General features: G+C 37.2%; 1 protein-coding gene across 1 annotated transcript in view; it reads right to left on the bottom strand.

The window, feature by feature from the left end:
- Positions 1-4,431: 4,431 nt before the first annotated feature.
- lsamp (limbic system associated membrane protein) overlaps positions 4,432-19,110 on the bottom strand; it is a 356,532-nt gene continuing 341,853 nt past the window's right edge. Inside the window, exons 7-8 of the mRNA XM_020926876.2 lie at positions 6,955-7,103; positions 4,432-4,634 (exon numbers count right to left, since the gene is read on the bottom strand). Of these exons, the coding sequence (XP_020782535.1) occupies positions 4,537-4,634; positions 6,955-7,103 (247 nt within the window). The 3' untranslated portion in view covers positions 4,432-4,536. The remainder of the gene's footprint in view (positions 4,635-6,954; positions 7,104-19,110) is intronic.

Genomic DNA, 19,110 nt, shown 5'->3' with positions numbered 1-19,110 from the left:
TCAGTTTCCATGTTGAAAGTGTCGGTGTAGCCGGTACCTCCCCAGAGGACGCTCGTTGCGCGTTCACAGATGAGATGTTGTTGTCTTGGCTCTGTTCGGGCGCATCCTCCCACGTGCTCCCAGTGGACACGACTGTTTTTGTGGCCTCCGACCTGCTCACACCCGTGTCCATCTCCAGCTGCCGATAACACGCCTCTCTGATGGAAAAGGCTTTATTCCACAGGTGAGCGTATTGTTGGGTGTGTGTCGGCATCTAGTGGTAACGCGGTGTACTGCAATAGGGCAATATTTATGGTCATTTATAGCAAAGCAAAAGCTGTAAATGATACTGATAAATAATTCTTGTGTCATAAATATCTGATAATATAGCTGTAAAATCTTTTATTGCTACAAAAGTAAATGTGACCGGCACCACCACAGGCCACCACATATATTTTTTGTGCAATAAAAACACCTATAATAAAATAACAAATTCAAGATAGATCAGTCCAATGCCATATTGTAGAATATTCTTGGCAAGCAATATAATTAAGACAAATAGTGGCGGTCCTTGCACTAGACATCTTTAACTAAGATCGCTTACAACTTGAGATTTGTGTGCCTATGGCTACATCTAGTGGTAAAACAATGTACTACAACACACCGTTTCGAGCCAAAGTGTATAATAGAGCTACAAGATGAGATAAGCGAAACCTTGCAATTGGTCAATACTTGATACGGCTTGGGAATTACACTTATTCACTTCTTTTTTTTGTGCTGGGTTTGGGTGTAGCCCATAATGGAAAAAGTGTATAAATAATATGAGTAGGTCTATTATTTATTTGCATGTTTAGGATGATGTTTTCTCCAAATTGACTTTCAGTTAACTCACATGAAATTCAAACAGTTTTATTTATTTTTTTACCAACATTTGTCATATACCTTTATTACAGACTGCAATTACCACAATCCCGATAAAGAAATTATAAATGAATTGGAAAAAATCATGTTCAAATCTCTACAGAGACAGAATTTGTGACAGAGGTCAGTTCACATGTGATGTTTATATTTGGCTGGTTGAACTTATAATTGATGTCTGACTTAATAACATAATGTAATGCAGGAATGGTATATACAAAACGGGCTAAAGTAATTAAATTATGTAAATGGAAACAAATATACCTGGGGATTTATTTTGTTTTTTCGTTCACGCATGTTTGAGTTATGCTTTATTGTTATTCTCACTATCTCCAAATCACAAAATGCTGTGTTCCACCTTGTGATGTCATGCAGCGGTAGTTTTGAAGTTAACAGCTTTTACATTTTGTTTAGTAAAAACAGTGAAATGCACATGGCATCACAAGATGGAACAAATTTTTTCAGTTTGAGAGAAGAACTCTGCCTAAATATTCAAGATTTGTGTTTTAAACATGTGTGAATGAAAGAAAACACAATTCTGGGTTTTTCATGAGGAAACAACATTATAACAAATCAGAAAGTAACATAATATGGGCCCTTTAAATGATGGCCTTACATTAAACTCAGGAGTTAACACTGCACCCAGAACAGTACAGTTCTGTGACTGAGTGAGATGCCTGCTGTTTTTTTTTTTTTTTTTTTCCCATACTGTATTTAGCATACCAATTTTTAAAGTTTAGATTATATTACGGTGTTAGTGGTAAAGTGATAAACACTCCCTTGAGTCATCATTTTGCCTTATTTTCGATTTATTCATTTATGTAAAGCGTCTTTGGGTAGTTTGAAAAGTTTTGTACAAGTGTTATATATTATTATTAATTATTATTATCATTATTGTTTTCTTATTACATCCACACCATGAAAAATGAAAACTACCAGAACTTCTATTTTTTCGCTCTGCCCTGGTTTTGTTGACACCACATCACCCCCGCTACCAAACTATCAACCACTTCACCAAGAACATTTTACCTGTCAGAAGCTCACATGGATTTGACCAAGTTTACCTTTCATGTACAAACTAGTGCACCAGACGTGACAAAAGTGACACAGAGAGGAGAGTCGTTTACAAGAAAAACACTGGGATCAAGTCTTTAATGTCAGACAAAATGAGATGGTTACAGTACTGCACTCTGCCGGTTTGGGCTGTAGAAAAGAACATCTCTGAGGAGCCATTCAGCCGTACACTTACACACATGGGTCAGAGATGGACAACAGGAGCTTACATCAAGTCATTTAGAAAGACTATACAAGCTTTTCCCAGGATACAGTCCAAAAGCACAACTTAGAAATCGAATCGTGTTGAAAAAGTGTTTCCCAAACATTTAAGAGGGACCCAAACATGAAAATGAGAGGACATCCTGCATTGGTTGGACATCTTTGTTGTCAGGGCAGTTTTGTGTGGAGTGAATCATTAATTAAAGGTGCACTATGGAACTTTTCAGGGTGAGGCTCTGCTACCTGCCTGTCTCATTGAAGATGCTGTTATTATCTCTGGAATGTTCCGAAGTTTGTCATTAAATAAATAGATCTCCATGGATATATGTGACTCCATGTCAAGTTACAGGTCAGCTCTGCAAAGTGGTGAGTAATTCATGTTTTTCAGTGTATTTTTTTATGCTACAGAAACACCTGCAATTGAATAAAAGCCAGAGAATGATGCAAGATATTGTGGCTACGATACAGTGAAACATTCCAAACAAAGTCACATCGCCATGGTGACAAGTCAAGGCAGACACCAGACCAGAAAAGTTACATAGTGCACCTTTAAATACTATATATAGCATATAATATGACATGGAAAATGCCATATATTGTTGGTTTTATTGAATTCCAAAATGTACTTTCATTACACATATACCTTTAATTGAATACCATAATACTGTAAACAGGTAACTGCATGCCAAAACTAAATCTGGTGCTTCTCTAGGTCCAGTCCCACTGTTTGGGAAACACATGGATGGTTGTATTTCATTCGACAGAGTGGGTTTCCAGTTTGAGTAATGAGTAATAAAACTGCTATCAGGAAATCTCTTTGACACGAACATGTCAGATTATATATACAGAAATAAAGACATATTAACATATTATAAATGTTGTGTATCTCATATTAAAACACACACACTTCTTTGAAAAAACAAAATAAATCATTGTCATTCATTGGTGTCGAACGTATTCATTCGGATTAAGGAGGATCCAGTATTAGCTTAAAATAGAACCAAAAGCAATAGTGGGCTAATATTTCCAGTTTGTTTTGTTATGGCAGAACAAGGTATTTTATTATAGAGAAATACAAAATTTTGCTATGTACAATACATATCTTTGTAACCTACATTTCCCATTTTTTTTTTCTGAAAGTAGGAGTTTGGCTGAGAAAGAGGAGATATGGAGGGGTAAAGGCGCGTGGAAACAGAGCCACTGAATGAGGATGCAAATACTGCTTTAATAAACGTATTTCATTAGAATCTGAATGTATAATAATAATAATAATGATAATAATAATAATAATATCTATTCACTGGTATTTTGTTTTTTGGTGGACTGCTCCATCTAGTGGGCATAGTACTAACTGCACACTGTCATTGAATTTGTATCACTAGTAGGTATTACACACACAATTACAGAAAAAAGAAACATTCTGTTGTATTAGTATCAAACCATAGATGTGGTATTATTGATAGACAGGGCAAGTGCTTTACATGAAATAATAATTTTTTCATATTTCATCATATTTTGTGATTAAAGTCTCACTAGACTCCACTTTCTTTCGTCTGTCAAATACAATTCTTATAAGTGGGTAATAGGAAGTTCTGATTGCAGTGTTAAGAGTGCAAACAGGATAAAGGATCATATGTTAATAGTCCAAAGGTCCCGCATGTGTTGTCACGAAGACAAATTAAAATAAATAAATACATTTTAAAAACATTTTCTAAGCATGTATGTTGAAATATAAACTGATCTGATGTGTCTCTGACCATACACTGTCTATCAGTAACACATGGTTTATGATTCAATTCATGTATATTTGGCAGAAACTTCCCTCATTGTTCATAAATGCACTGGTCAAACAGGAGGTTAAATCTACAATAATAAAAGAATAACATAATACAACTAGAAGAAGAAATACAGAATACCTTATGTCTTGAGTACTTCTAGACACAAATGATTGTAGGCATCCTTTTTCCAAAGACACCTCTGCTTTCATTCCCATGGAGACAAAAGTAGAGCCACCCACCCCTGTTCAGCCCCGGTGTACAGTGGAGCAGAGACAACGCAGCGCTTTGAACTGAACCCAGAAGAATAGGTTTGAGTAGCACTGCTCTGCTTGTTCTGTCCTCCGGCCGCTGTAGTTAGACTGTTACTCAAACCATTGTTTTTATATCAATACATCAGTAAGCAGTGCCATTTGGAGAGAGCACCTAAGGTTTTATATCATGATGCAAACAGTCCAGGGGAAGCAGGAAGTGGGTAGTAAAAGGTCGTAGGTCAAGATGGCGGTGAGAAGAAGGAGAGGGAGGAGGAGAGGACGCTAAGGGAGAAGGAGAAAGAGGAGGAGGCGAGGACGCAGGGAGGAGAGTGCTATTAACACTTGAAGAAGAGGAGGGCAATGCAGACCACCATGAGCCACAGTGACTTAGATACACAGGTGGAGCTGTTGATGTCCCGGCCAGTCCCAGGTCCTGAAGAGAGAGAGAGAGAGAGAGAGGAGTCATTAGTCCACATCCTGCTTCCAATTGATTATAAAAGTGTAAATTTATGACATCATCGATATTCTCTGTAGTACTCTTGAGTAGGTACCTCAAGATTATAGGTTAATCAATAATCAGGATCATTCAGGTCACAATATAATGAAAAGCCATAATAATATTGACAGTTTTTTTGTAAATTCAATCCAATCTCCACTCCAAAAACGTAAACCTAAATGTATAGTGCTTTTTTATATGACAATTTATATCCCAATAATATTACTTTTGCATTAAGAAAGTTTGGTTATATAATGCTGGCCACGTACAAGAGGAGTGATAATTTACATGTAGAATGAAAGAAAAATAAGGATTTCATTTTTGTTTTATTATGAGTCAATAATCACGAATATTTGTTAAATCATTATGTTTTTTCATAGTAATCGTAACATTTAAGTTGAAGATTTATGTTGACAATATAACATATTTAAAATTTCATATCATGGTATCATGGTTGAGATATAATGTAGTTATTCTTATTTTTTCTCCTGTGTTTAGAAAATACCAGAACCTGTGCATTATTTGCTTGTTTGTTAGATTAATAATGTTCACTTCTGCATTTTGCTCTTTGGACTTCAAATATTTAGCAGTACTGTTCATATAAATTTCTTAAAAATCTTTCTATAATTTACGATAAAACCCAGTCTGGAGTATCAGGTTGGATCTTGGTACTCCAGATGGTCTGATACAGATCTGGAAATGCTCCCAGAAACTAAATATTAAATTAGCTGAAGTATTATCAGTTCAGTGATTGGGTGAGCCACAGCTTACAAAAAGTGTTATCTAAACTTGTTACATTTATTTGATCTTTTCCTTCATAATAATTTTTCTTGTTTCATTTCAGATAGCATCTCCTCAGATCTGACCTGTAATGCACTTGTCTCCATGGAGATAGACAAGATTAATGTCATTTTAATAAAGTATCCATGGAGACAATCAGGTGCCGTACTCACCACCAGAAAAGTTATATAGTGGACCTTTATGTTTACCTGGAAATTGAACTAACCTACACATTAGCAACTTGAGCCTTCGTGAAAATAAAACAGAACAAAAAATAAATAAATAAATAAAGGGATGTGACTTTTCTGGTAGGGGGTCCGTCAAATGCCTTTCTCCATGGAGATGTTTTTGCTTTGTCTGGAATGTTTCACAGTAAAGTATTAAACCTTTCTATCTTCATGGCGACCAAGCAAGACCAAATTACAGGTCAGATCTGCGGAGAAACAACCCCGCTCACAGTCAGAATGCCTGTTTTTCTAGCTATTTTGAGCAGTAAAAGCACCTGTAATTGAATAAATGTAAAGTAGAGAAGTTACACAGTGCACCTTTAAATTGTGTATCATATGGTTATTAAATTAATTACAGTTCTGTTCAATAATGATTATGAGTTTTGTGTGTATGTGAGCTGTGATTGGTTAATGTCTAAGTGCATAGTGACGAGATACAGGATGACAGTATTCAAAGGACTGCATCAAAACACACTGCAGTAAATCCTCTCTCCCTGGTGCCAAGGAGGTGATGCAAAAACACCGCTAAACACCCTCTGACATTTATATACGAGACTTTAACAGTGAGACCAAGGACAAATGCAGGAAATGCTCAAATCAGCTCCATAAAACAAGGCTGACACTTTTATGACTTTACCCTACGCTGCGTGATAGGCCAACATTGAGTCATTCTCTGATGTCTCTCTATCTGTGTAGAGGCTACATGAGGACGCTAACAAATAGACTTTACTGCCATCTCCTGGTCAAAATAAGAGATTGATTTCTTTCTGTTATGGCAAACTCTACACACAGTCAACAGATGAACCAGAATAATGTTGTTTGTACTGTTATCGGTGATTGCCTGATGAAATCACCTTGACAACCAGTTTATTGTACATTGTATTGTGTGTGTCACAATTTTTAAAACCCCTAAGCAAGGTTTTAAAATAACTACTGTGAACTCTGCTTTTAGTGCCGAGTGAGGACACAGTCATGGTACAATAATATTAGTCTTTATGGGATGTTGTTAAATTTAATGACTAGAAGAATGGTTAATATCAAATTGAGCCAAATCTAAACTCTATTTATAGCATACTTTATTTTTATAACATGAAGATGATTTGGTAAAACGCAGTGTCAGATTTGAATTGTGGTTTGGAGTGTTGCGGTGGATGTTCAAATTTTAGATCTAAAACAAAATTATAATATTCTGCATGTTACAAATTAAGAACATACCAGCTAATACTCCAGAGGCAGGTGTATGTACTTACTAAAGAGGAAGACACTGGCGTACTGGATGCCCAGTCGGTTGGAGGCCACACAGGTGTAGTTCCCATAATCCTCTTCACTCACGTTGGAAAAGACCAGGATGGTGGTGGTGCCCAGCATCTGGATGTTGATGCTCTGAGTGTTGGTCATCCTGAAAAAAAAAAAGAGCCACAAAGATAATCAATTTAGTGCGGAAGATTCGAAAAATGTGAGTTAAAATATAGACACGGCAAATTAGCAACTAAACACTGCGTTAACATGATCATTTCAGATTGAGGGCTGGGCTCTGCATAACTCTATAGGTTATGTTACTGTTTTTGAAAGAAATATTCAAGTAGATTATGTTGAACCTAAATATTGCTTATGTTATTAGGTTCTTTTTTCAGACCAAGAGTTTGTTTTTCATGTCTGACAGTTTTCGTGGTCACATGACGTTGCTGTGACGTGTCCGGTCAGTTGATTTATACAGGTTTTCGTGCTGTCTTCCTACCAGTGGAGGCAGGATGACAGCGCCATCTGTAGTCCGATTTCCTCAGCACACTATCCCAGGCTTTTTTACTCTCACACACCTGGGATACTGTCCTGAGGAAGTCCGACTGCAGATGGCGCTGTCATCCTGCCTCCACTGCTAGGAAGACAGCGCCAAAACCTGTATAAATCAGCTGACCACACGCCACAGCAAGGTCACGTGACCACTCTGAGGAAGATCGCAAATGAGTAGTCGAAACTGTCAGGTATGAAAACAAACTCTTGGTCTGTAAAAAGAACCTAATAACATAAAATATCAGAAAACCAAATGAATCTCATTGAGAGATTAATTAATTATGATCTGTAATTAATTAATCTAATTAATCTCATTTTAATCTCACCTAAAAATTGCTGAGAAAAGCCTTCAATTTGAGGTATTTTCATTTAAATTCATTATTACATTATTGTGGCAGATCAAAAGACTGATATAGAACAAAAAAAATGACTTTATAAAGTCATTTATTGTTTAACAAATCTCTCCAATTTGGCTGTTGAGCCCAAGTCTCCATGAATAAGAAACTGTTTGCTGTAAAGTAGCAAAGACGAGGAAATCTGAACATAATAACTTTTGTCTACTTAAAGACAATAAAAAGTCCAGTCTTTCCTTAACCATATTAAAAATATTATTGATAGAGAAATGCTTTATATATGAGATCACTGGTGTTAGTTCTGGTTTGGTCCTGGTTTAGTCCTGGTTTTAGTTCTGGTTTTAGTTCTGGTTTAGTCCTGGTTTAGACCTGGTTTTAGTTCTGGTTTTAGTTCTGGTTTAGACCTGGTTTAGTCCTGGTTTTAGTTCTGGTTTTAGTTCTGGTTTAGTCCTGGTTCAGACCTGGTTTTAGTTCTGGTTTTAGTTCTGGTTTAGACCTGGTTTAGTCCTGGTTTAGACCTGGTTTTAGTTCTGGTTTTAGTTCTGGTTTACACCTGGTTTAGACCTGGTTTAGACCTGGTTTGAATTCTGGTTTTAGTTCTGGTTTAGTCCTGGTTTAGTCCTGGTTTAGACCTGGTTTAGTCCTGGACTGAATAAGTCCTGGTTTTAGTCTTGGTGTTAGTTCTGGTTTAGAGGCGCACAGGAGGAAGCGCGGTTTACGCCGCGTATGCGAGAAAACACGATCCACACGCGGCTCACGGGAGCACGTCGGTGTCCACGCAGTGTCTACGGAAGGAAACGTGGTCCGCGCGTTCTCAGGTTAATGACGATGATGAAGGTGTGTGTGTGTGTTTTGTGTGTGTGTTTGTGTGTGTTTGTGTGTGTTTGTGTGCGTGTCCCCTCATGTGGCAGGTCACTATAGGACAGTAGTGCAGACATCATGAGCCTATGCAGGTTGTTTTCACCAGTGACATTTAAGTTGTAGGCGATTTTATATTAGTTATTTTCTTTTATATTTCACGTCGGGAGAGTAATTTCCAAGACACGAATGTGTTTTTACCTGTGCGCTGCTGCCTCTGTTCTACTGGCTCTACGATCTCGTCCATTGTGTGACTGACGCCGCCAACGTTAACATGACGTTTACATCGCTCTTACTGCACGCGTTTTGTGTGAGTTTCCGGCAATGAGTGGAATTACCGAAATAAAAAAATGTATAAATGTGTTTTTTTTGTGTGTATGTGTTGTTGTCCCAACAACACATAAAAACAGGTTTTATAATAAAGCAACTCGCATACAGAAACACTAAAGTTAGAGATTAAAAATGAGATTAACGCGATTAAAAAACATAACGCGCTAAATATGACTGTAATTAATTAATCGCAATTAACGCGATAATTTGACACCCCTAATTTTGATGTTTTTTGTTTCATACGGATAAGCCCAGTAATTACACAAATATTAACCATTAACCATAAACCAACATCTTTCTTTTGACATTTGAAAAGCAATTTCAACCATAGAAATTAGGCACAGTTTTAATCTATGGGTGTTTAGAGTTAAGAATGTTATGAAGACAGCTTTAAAATCTCAGCTCTTGGTGTCATGGTCTTTGTAAAATAAGTTAAACAGTACATTATATCAATATTGAGCACTAGGTATTACTGAATTAAAAAGAAAGTGTCAAGGCTTAACATTTTAATTTGTGATTTACAAAATACACTGTAAATTGCAAAGTAAATTCCACACTGAGTCCTATAACTCATACAACTATTTAGGAGTTTAGACTGCTGTAATGTCATGTGCATCTAATTACTTTGAAACCTCAATGGTAGATGTCACAGTCTTAAATAATCATTGGCACATTTCAGTCAAAAGTCAGTCAAAATTAAAATAAAAAATCCACCTTCAAGGCTAAACACACTGAAAGTAAAGTCCACATTCAGCACCATAACTAGATCCGTCACAATACTTACTATACCAACTTCTTGTTCAATATATAAAAATGGAACAATATTTTTGGGGTCAGTATTTATTGTGTGTACTTTTTCTTTGCACTACTGGGGATTTTTTGTTTATTTTTAGGCCATACAATACATTTTACAGTGCTTTGTGTAACTTGTCTGGTAGAGGGTCCATTGCATGCTTCTCTCCAAGGAGATATTGCCTGTAATGTTCCACAGTATGCTTATTTATCTCTCTGGAGACAGGAGGTGACGCCATAGGGCCAAATTACAGATACAGGTCTTTTGAGAGGCAATCTCACTCACAGTAAGATGCACATTTTTAAGTCAATAAAAACCCATGTTATTGAGTAAATATGATGGACATGTTTAAAGTCATACTACATTCCAGACAAAGCAACAACATCTCCACGGAGACAAGGAGATGGCAGACCCTCCACAAGTAAGTGCATCTAAAAAGTTGAACAAATAACTTCTATGACTCATACACGGAGGCAGCTGGTCAATAGAGGCGCAAGTGTGCTGCACTTCCTGACTTGACCTAGATAAAAAATGTATAAAGTTGTTATTTTGTGTTAAGCTACATGTTTCATATTTAAAATTTAACATGTATCTGCATAGACATATTTTTATCATGTTAATTTGCTCATATCACTTTATTTGAGTCAAGTGTTTGCCCTTTCAATTTGCTGGGTCGGAGCAAACTCATTGGAGTTCTATGGGAGAGCCTGAAGTTTGATGTCAATACGGTGCTTTTGCCCATGACTTTACATTGCAGTCCTGAAGTACGTCTTGAGGCGCAGGGACCTGATGGGGAGACCTGATGTCAAGTGATTGGTCTTCATAAACATTTATCACACACCTGACCTATTGTGATTCAGCATGCTAGCTCTATCCCTCCCCAGCCCCAACTTGTAAATGGTAGCATGTTACTGCGATAGGCTAAAGAATGGAAAACAACAGAGCTGTGTGCTATACAGTTATGCCGAGTTCAGCTTCAAGTCAAAGTGAGACCGAGGAACAGTTTTTAGGGAGAAATATGTCTTCTCTTCAGCTGGATCCTTCTGCCAAGCAAGAAAAGAAGCATTAAGCTGAAATGAGTGTATTGGCTGAGGTAATATCCTACGACTCTTATTTTGATTCACACACTGACTAGTGGCGGCTACTTACTTTCGCCTAAACCTCCACACAGGAGAGCATGAGGGAGATAATGCTAAATAAACCCAGAGCAGCAGACACACAAACAGACCCGCTGCCGGAACCCGGGGCACTAGCTTGCTGCTCTGTCAGCCTCTGCCCGCTTGTTTCTGGGCAGAAAAGTTTGACCTGGGTGTAGTGCGCAGAGGGTTTAAGTCCATCTGGTGCCCAAGAGCTAATATGAACTGGCTGTAACTTTCAGATTTAAGTGGGAAGTAGGATTAAGACTAATTTCATAACCAGCTCATGTACTTGGCTGTCGACAGAGTGTCGCAAACCTGACGGGACCGGTACTTGGACCATGGGTTCATCTCTTCATATTGGACAATAATACACTTTTGGAGACAGAGCCAACAGGACAAAGGATAGAGGACAGACTGTGCTTCAGTCCTCTGGAGAAGGTAAGAGTCTTGTTTTTGTTAGTTTGGGACAAATTTGACGATGGACGTGAGTAGCCTCTTACTGTAGTTTTGCTGACTGTTAGGACCGGTTGTGAATGGTGTGTCAGGTTGTGTCGTTGGGGCTGGTTGTTGGGGCTGGTTGTTGGGGCTGGTTGTTGGGGCTGGTTGTTGGGGCTGGTTGTTGGGGCTAGTTGTTGGGGCTGGTTGTGAACGGTGTGTTACTTTGTGTGTTGGGGTTGGGTGTACATGGCAGATCAGATTGTGCTGCTGTGTAAACTTTGCGCTTGGCTGTGGTTGACTCTTACAGATATAATTCAGCCAATAGGGACCGAAATGACTGTCTGTTTCTGGCATTTGTTATAATACTACATATAATACTACATAGCCTTCATATAATACATATATTTATAATATATATTTATAATTTTGGCCTAGGCGCCCCCCCAAAAAAATTCAACCACCAGCCGCCACTGCTCATATATATATATATATAGCAGTTCAAAATTTGTTATCGTGACTAACGTTAACTATGAGCCATATTACAAACTTCATTCTCTATTCATTCTGTGACTGCAGGGTTAGCAAGCCGTACACTTTCGCAGAATTTAATGACCCAAAATGATCCAACAATCAATTATGGCCTGGATCCTGAACTCTTTGGACTCCATTGGATTTGCTGACTCACTGTATACACTTTGCTGATGAGCTGTGGGCCACTTTAATAGCACACTTTTCATAATGGGCCGAGCTTGTGACTGCAGCCTTTGTATCACCAGGCTTAGGTTCATTTGAGGCACGCACCACTTAATCCTGCTTAAGTCTGGACCATATGAGAGCGGAAGTTAAAGCTGACGAATGATTTTCTGATGTGAGAGAATTTACATAAAAAGAGCAATCACACATAAAGTCAAAATGAAACAGTGTTTAACTGATACAGAAACACCTTGTAAGTTGTGTTCTTTGTCTAACTGCAATAAATATCACAAAACCTCCAAAGTCTATTGCCATAGGCCTACACAGTGACTCTGAAATCATTCTTAGGTTGAACCAGTAGGCATATCAAAAAGGTGATAGACATCTGGGGGTGTTCTACATGTATGTCATTTAAATGTTCTACAGTCCATGTGTGCCTTCAAAATCAAGCTTGATAAAATCTAAAAATATAAATTAAGCTATGCAGATCTAAGACATATCAAAAATTCATAGAAGCAAGTGAAACTATTATGGTGTATAACCTTAATAAGACAATGGATCTATATATGTTTTAATATGTAGAATATAGAGACAGAACAGATGACACAACAGCAATAATTAGGATTTAATGTTATCTAGGAGTAGCACTATAATAACTAACAAATGTCCTGAAATAAACCAAATAGCAGAAAAAGGGGTCCTTTAAAAACTTGTGGAAACATTACTTTGTGCCAAACAACTTTTTATGAAGAATAATGATAAAGCTGAGAGGTCAAGTCCACCTCCTCCATCTAAATCTCCCTCCTCCTACTCCACTTCCTCCTCTTCCTCTTGGTCCTGGTGGATGATAAGAGCACAGCTGATATACGCTCCTGTGTGTCTCATGAGAGGTGAAAGTACTATTAAAAAGCCCTGCTGCTGAAGGAGCACACAGCCCTCCACAGAGCACAGGGCTCTAGAGCACAGGGCTCTGTGGAGGAATGAATATATAGCTGATATTTAGATTGTAGAATCAAAGGGCCTATATTGCCCCATTTTCTGATCTATGCTATAATTTTAGCTTCCTCACCAAAAACATACCTGGAGATTGTTGTTTCATTCACATGTTTAACACACAGTTCTTTTCACATACAGAAAACACTGTTCAGTCTTGTGATGTCAGGTGGTAATGCTCTACTGTGTTTTTAAACTCCACACACCTTCACTAAAATCATTTGGATGATTTCAGCCCTGGAATTGTTAAACTCTACTGAACTGAAAGTAAAAGGTAGCGGTTAACTTAAAAACTACTGCTGCATGACATCACAACGTGGAACGGATCATTTTGAGCTTTGGAGATGTAGACAGAATAATAATAAAGGGCTACTCAAACATGAATGAAACTCCAGGTATGTTCGTTGAGATAACAATATTATAACATGGCTTAAAGCTCACAATGTAATATAATTTGTAATATACTTTTTTTTAGGGTGCACTTATTAACATCTAACTACCCCCTAATTAGCATAGTTTTAAATGGTTTATTTGTCATTAATTAGTATTTATTCAGCCCTTATTGATGTCCAACTCCCCATAAGCTTATTCTGCTATTAGTTAGACATTTATAAACACTTTCCTGTTAATACATTCCTTATTATTGCTTATTAGTATGACAGTAGGCCATTTTTGTCCATGAATTATGATTGTAATAAAGGTGTTGTTAAGGACTAGTAGCAAAAGAAATTTAGTTTTTACTTATTTGCACAAAAGCTTATCAGAATCATAATTCATGGATAGCAGAGTAAGTTTATGGGGAATTAGACATCAATAAGGGCTGAATAAATACTAATGAATGACAAATAAACCATTTACAACTACGCTAATTATGGGTAGTTAGATGTTAATAAGTGCACCCTAAAATAAAATGTTACTGTAATATATATTATGTAATAATATAGGATAAAATATAGGATAAATATAGGACCTTTAAGCATGTGGTGATACTACACTGCTACAAACATAACAAAACATTATTATAGATTTAATCACACAAAAGGATGCAACATAAATACAGGCAAGTGAGTCTGTAAGGAAATAATGTTTGTTTTCTCCGTTATTCAGTGGATTACTATAGTGATTTTGATACATTAGTGAAACAGATGTATGTCCCTGCCGTCTGTAGTGGCAGCGATCCAAAACAAAGAGATGGAGTCTGAAGAGGCTGAGAGTTTTGCGAGAGAGTAGAGGGAGGGTACATTTATGGACTAAAGGCGATTTGCCAAACCCCACTGCTTCATATGGTACACCAAGCAATTACGTGTATTTGTCTGTTCGTTCTTACAATAAAAGAGTTTGACTTTATTGTAAACTTTTCGCTCAACAAATTAACCTTCCAAAGAAAAGTGTACATGCCAAAAGCAACAGCCAGAATGACAGCTTTTTGAATTCTTTGTTTTTGTCACCTGCACTTTGACTATATAAGGTGTTTACAAAAATTCAACATCTTGGCATCGTAATTTTCTTTTGAACAGGTTTGGCCAGAGCACATACAAAACTTGTCTTATTTTTTAATTTGAAGTTCATTCTCTGGCATGTCATTGTGAGCTAGATGATTCACTCACAACAACTGCCTTGAATATTATCACAAAAGTTGGCACAAACATGGTAGACTTTTGCACTTGTAATGACTCATCCTCACGAACAGGTGGCAGCATTTACCTACTGAATAATGTAGTAGTATTTATCACATACGCTCATTTATACACTCACTTATACTGGGGCTAGACTGAAATGACTTGAACCTTGTTGGAGTTACAGATTAAAGTTAAAATGATAATGACAAAAGCAATCAAAAGTTTGACCAACTCTAAACCAGGGATAAACCAAGGCTGAATGTATCTCAGAACAAACCAGGACTAAGCCAAAAGTAAACCAGGACTAAAACAAAACTAAACTAGAACTAAACCAGAACTAAACCAGGACTAAACCAAAATTAAACTAGGTCCAAACCAAGACTAAACCAGGACTGAACTAGGTTTAAACCAGGACTAGATCAAAACCAAACCAGGCCTAAACCAGGTCTAAACCAAAACTAAACGATGTCTAAGCCAGAACTAAACCAGGACTAAACCAGGACCCAAGCAGGACTAAACCAAAACTAAACCAGGAATAAATCAAACCTAAACTAGGTCTACACCGTGACTAAACCAGGACTAGATGAAAACTAAACCAGGACTAAACCACAAATAAAACAAAACTAAACCAGGTCTAAACCAGGACTAGATCAAAACTAAACCAGGAATAAACCAGGTCTAAACCAGGACTAAACCAGGACTAAACCAGAACTAAACCAGGGCTAAACCAGAACTAGACGAGGACTAAACCAGAACTAAACCTGATGTAAACTAGGGCTAAACAAGGGCTAAACCAGGAATAAACCAGGACTAAACCAAAACTAAACTAGGACTAAAAAAAGGAGTTACCCAGAACAAGCATTTGATCAATCACATTCTATATCCGTTCCTTTGGGATTTCCAGTGCATTGTGAAAAAATGTGACATAGATGTATTTGAGCATAATTTGGGATCGATCATGTTGACGTGAAATAGTTGTGGCTAGCCCTTTCTGTAGAGACAAGATTATAAAAAGATTTGAGATTTGTGAAACGCACAGAGGAGGCAGGGAGTGTATTGATGTGGTCAGTTATGAACTACGGATCTGTGCTCATGGATCGAAATGGACTAGCCACAACAGACGCTATACAAGTCTAGACAATGTTATACAAGGGAATGTGACAACGCTTAAGGCTTTTTGTTACATAATACAGGTCTATGTCGAGAAAGCAGTGATGTTGGACTTAAATATGCAATACAGAACCTAACTATAATGTATAATAATTGTTTTTTGTTTTCTATTTTGCATCTAATCACCCACCTCTGAATACAAAGGTTAATTTCATACACTTAAATGTCAAGTTCCACGTTGATGTAGGGAAATATTTAAATTTAAGGAGGATGAAATCTGTATTTAATTCTAACCTGGAGTTAACCTGTGTGGACAGATGGCCTGCTACACCAAACCATCAGGAGGGAGAGTCTATATAAGGGCACGGAAGATAGAGGTCACCTAAAAATGTCCAGAAAAAAAACATCTGCAAGCTTTGACCCGTCAAACGCCGGCTGTGTGATTCAACTAATTAAGCTGTAATTTTTACTGAAAGAACCACTAAAACCTTTTCTGAGGTGGTACTTAATACATATTCCACTATTTTCTGATCCATGTTATAATGTTGTGTTGTAATGTTCATCCTCAAAAACATACCTGGAGTTGTGTTTTGTTTCATTCACACATGTTCAACTTTGTTCCACCTTGCAATGTCATAGAAGGAAGTGCTCCACTGTGCTTTTAAACTCCATACACCTTCACTAGAATCATTTAAATGATTTCAGATCTGGAATTGCCTATACTAAACAAAAGGTGAAAGGGAGCTGTTAACTTGAAAACTACTTAATCTATGTATCATTTGTTCATTTGTTTTTCAATATAAAACCAAAAAAAAAAAACAAAAAAAAAACAACAAAACAACTGTTTTCTTCATTATTTGTATTTTTCGATTTTGTGTTTAAAAAACAATAATGGAAAAAACAGATAATGGCCGTTTCCCGTTTTCGGGACTTAAACTGCGATGTTGGACTTTTGGAACACATATGGACTGAACCAGGATTGAACCAGTACTAGAAAAGGACTAAAACAGGACTGAACAGGTCTAAACCAGGACTAAACCAGGTGTCGGTCCTGGTCTCAGACTGAGACAGGGACCGGACCAGGACCAGGACTGGGACTGAGACCGGGACTGAGACTAGGACTGAGACTGGTTTAGAGCTGATTTAGACCTGGTTTAGTCCTGTTTTAGTCCTGGTTAATTCTTGGTTTAGTCCTGTTTTAGTCCTGGTTTAGTTTTAGTCCTGGTTTAGTCCTGGTTTAGTCTTGGTTTAGTCCTGTTTTAGTCCTGTTTTTAGTCCTGTTTAGTCCTGGTTTAGTCCTGTTTTAGTCCTGTTTTAGTCCTGTTTTAGTCCTGTTTTAGTCCTGGTTAAGTCTTGGTTTAGTCCTGTTATAGTCCTGTTTTAGTCCTGGTTTTCGTCCTGGTTCAGTCCGGCATTACAGTTTAAGGAAATGGGAAACGGCCATTATCCGTTTTTTTCCATTATTCATTTAAACACTAAATCAAAAACTGAAAAAACGAGTCATTATCCATTTTTTCATTTTGGTTTTGGACACAAATAATGAAGAAAACAGTTGTTTTTTCGTTTTCTTATTTTTAGTTTTATATTGAAAAACGAACAAATGAATGATACACGGATTCTACTGCTTTGTGACATCACAAGATGGAACAGAGCATTTTGAGCTCCAGGTATATTTTTGAGGAGGCAACAACATTATAACATGACTTAAAGCTCATAAGAGTCAGTTTTTCTAATATAGGACCATTTAAATGAGAATCAATATCTTATTACGAACTAAGCATTACACATAATCCAAAAAAAACGCTACCATCCCACCAGAATACTCATTATGGAGATCTAATGAAATAAATTCCTTTTAAATAAGACTTACATTTTAATATTATCCCAACTTCAAATAAAACAGGAGAGTGGGGTCCATTAGACAAATAACTTGAAAGAAAGAATTATACCGGGATTTATACAATACATTATATCCAACCAGAAGAGACCATTAAAAGTTTGGCTTCAGAATAAGCACTTATATGAAACTTTATAGAACAAGCTCCGCAAGGTTTATATTAAAAAGGTGAAACGGAGCACTTCCTGGTATCACAGGATGTCTTGTCAGGGTGCGATCACATGTTCAATGAGTTTTGGCAAAAACGTCAAGTCTTTTTATGCAGTTTTAACACGTATGTCACAGTGCATTAACAAGGGTGAGCAGGATGTCACCAAGAAAGACAGTAAGAAATAGGTCATTAAAATCTCTTCTTAAAGGTGCAATATGTAACTTTTTGAGTTGACCGCCTGTCTGTCTCCATGGAGATATCATTGCAGTTTCAAAAATAAGCATTAAACACAAACAGGTGACAGAAGCAGGTCAAGTTATTGGTCAGATCTGTTGTAGAATAAATTGTGGTAGTTCTAACGCAAGAGAAGTTTATTGACCATCAGTATGAGACCCAGCACCCAGAAAAAAATAAGAAGTGTTGTCCATACTAGTCCAGTCCTGTCCAGTCTGGCTATGCTTGTAGTGTAGGGAGCATTATACCTCTGATGTCGTATAGCCAAGGTAACAAGGACTGAGCTGGCAGTAAGTGTCCTAGATACAGCACCAAAATGGAATTTCTCTAACAAGATCTGTGGAGATGTGACCCGGCTCACAGTAAGAATCCATGCTTTTCCAAGATACTATTTCTATAACAAATAATAAAAATATAATAATAAAAATAGCAAAGATTGATGTGTTTACTGCCATACTGTGGAACAATTTAGGCGAAGCAATAACATCCCTGCAGACAAGCATGTAGCAGACTCTCATTTCAGTAAAACACTGAAAGAAAATAATTAAAAGAAGAATGAGTTTTAAGCAGATATATTAGTTGATAATATATTGTATAAGGCAGCGCTGATAAGCCAATTTACTTTGTTATTGCAGTTCAGACAGAGAGCATCACTGATAACCCAAAGCTGATGAGGTTAAAATGATTATAAAAGAGAAAAAACTCCGGAGCACGCCCTCTGCCTTAGACAATCAGGTAAACAAGACTACAGCTACAGCGTATTAGCAACACGTCTTATAAAGGTGACTATGAAATTAACCAGCCAAGCACAGATAAATGATATTATTATGGTGCATTAACATCATCATCCAAGGAGAAAGTGCAATTACACTTTCCACTGGCGCACTGAAGGAAAAAAAAAAATATAAAAATAAAATAAGGGCACAGAGCCAAAACCCTCCAGGGGACAAAACAAGTGAGACGGATGGAGGTTGCAAACAGCAGATAATGCAGAATATTTCAGCCAC

This window comes from Boleophthalmus pectinirostris, unplaced genomic scaffold (genome assembly GCF_026225935.1).
Source record: "Boleophthalmus pectinirostris isolate CB_2022bp ecotype Guang Dong unplaced genomic scaffold, ASM2622593v1 HiC_scaffold_9, whole genome shotgun sequence".
In the NCBI taxonomy this organism is placed as follows: domain Eukaryota; kingdom Metazoa; phylum Chordata; class Actinopteri; order Gobiiformes; family Gobiidae; genus Boleophthalmus; species Boleophthalmus pectinirostris.
This window is presented reverse-complemented; position numbering and strand designations above follow the sequence as displayed.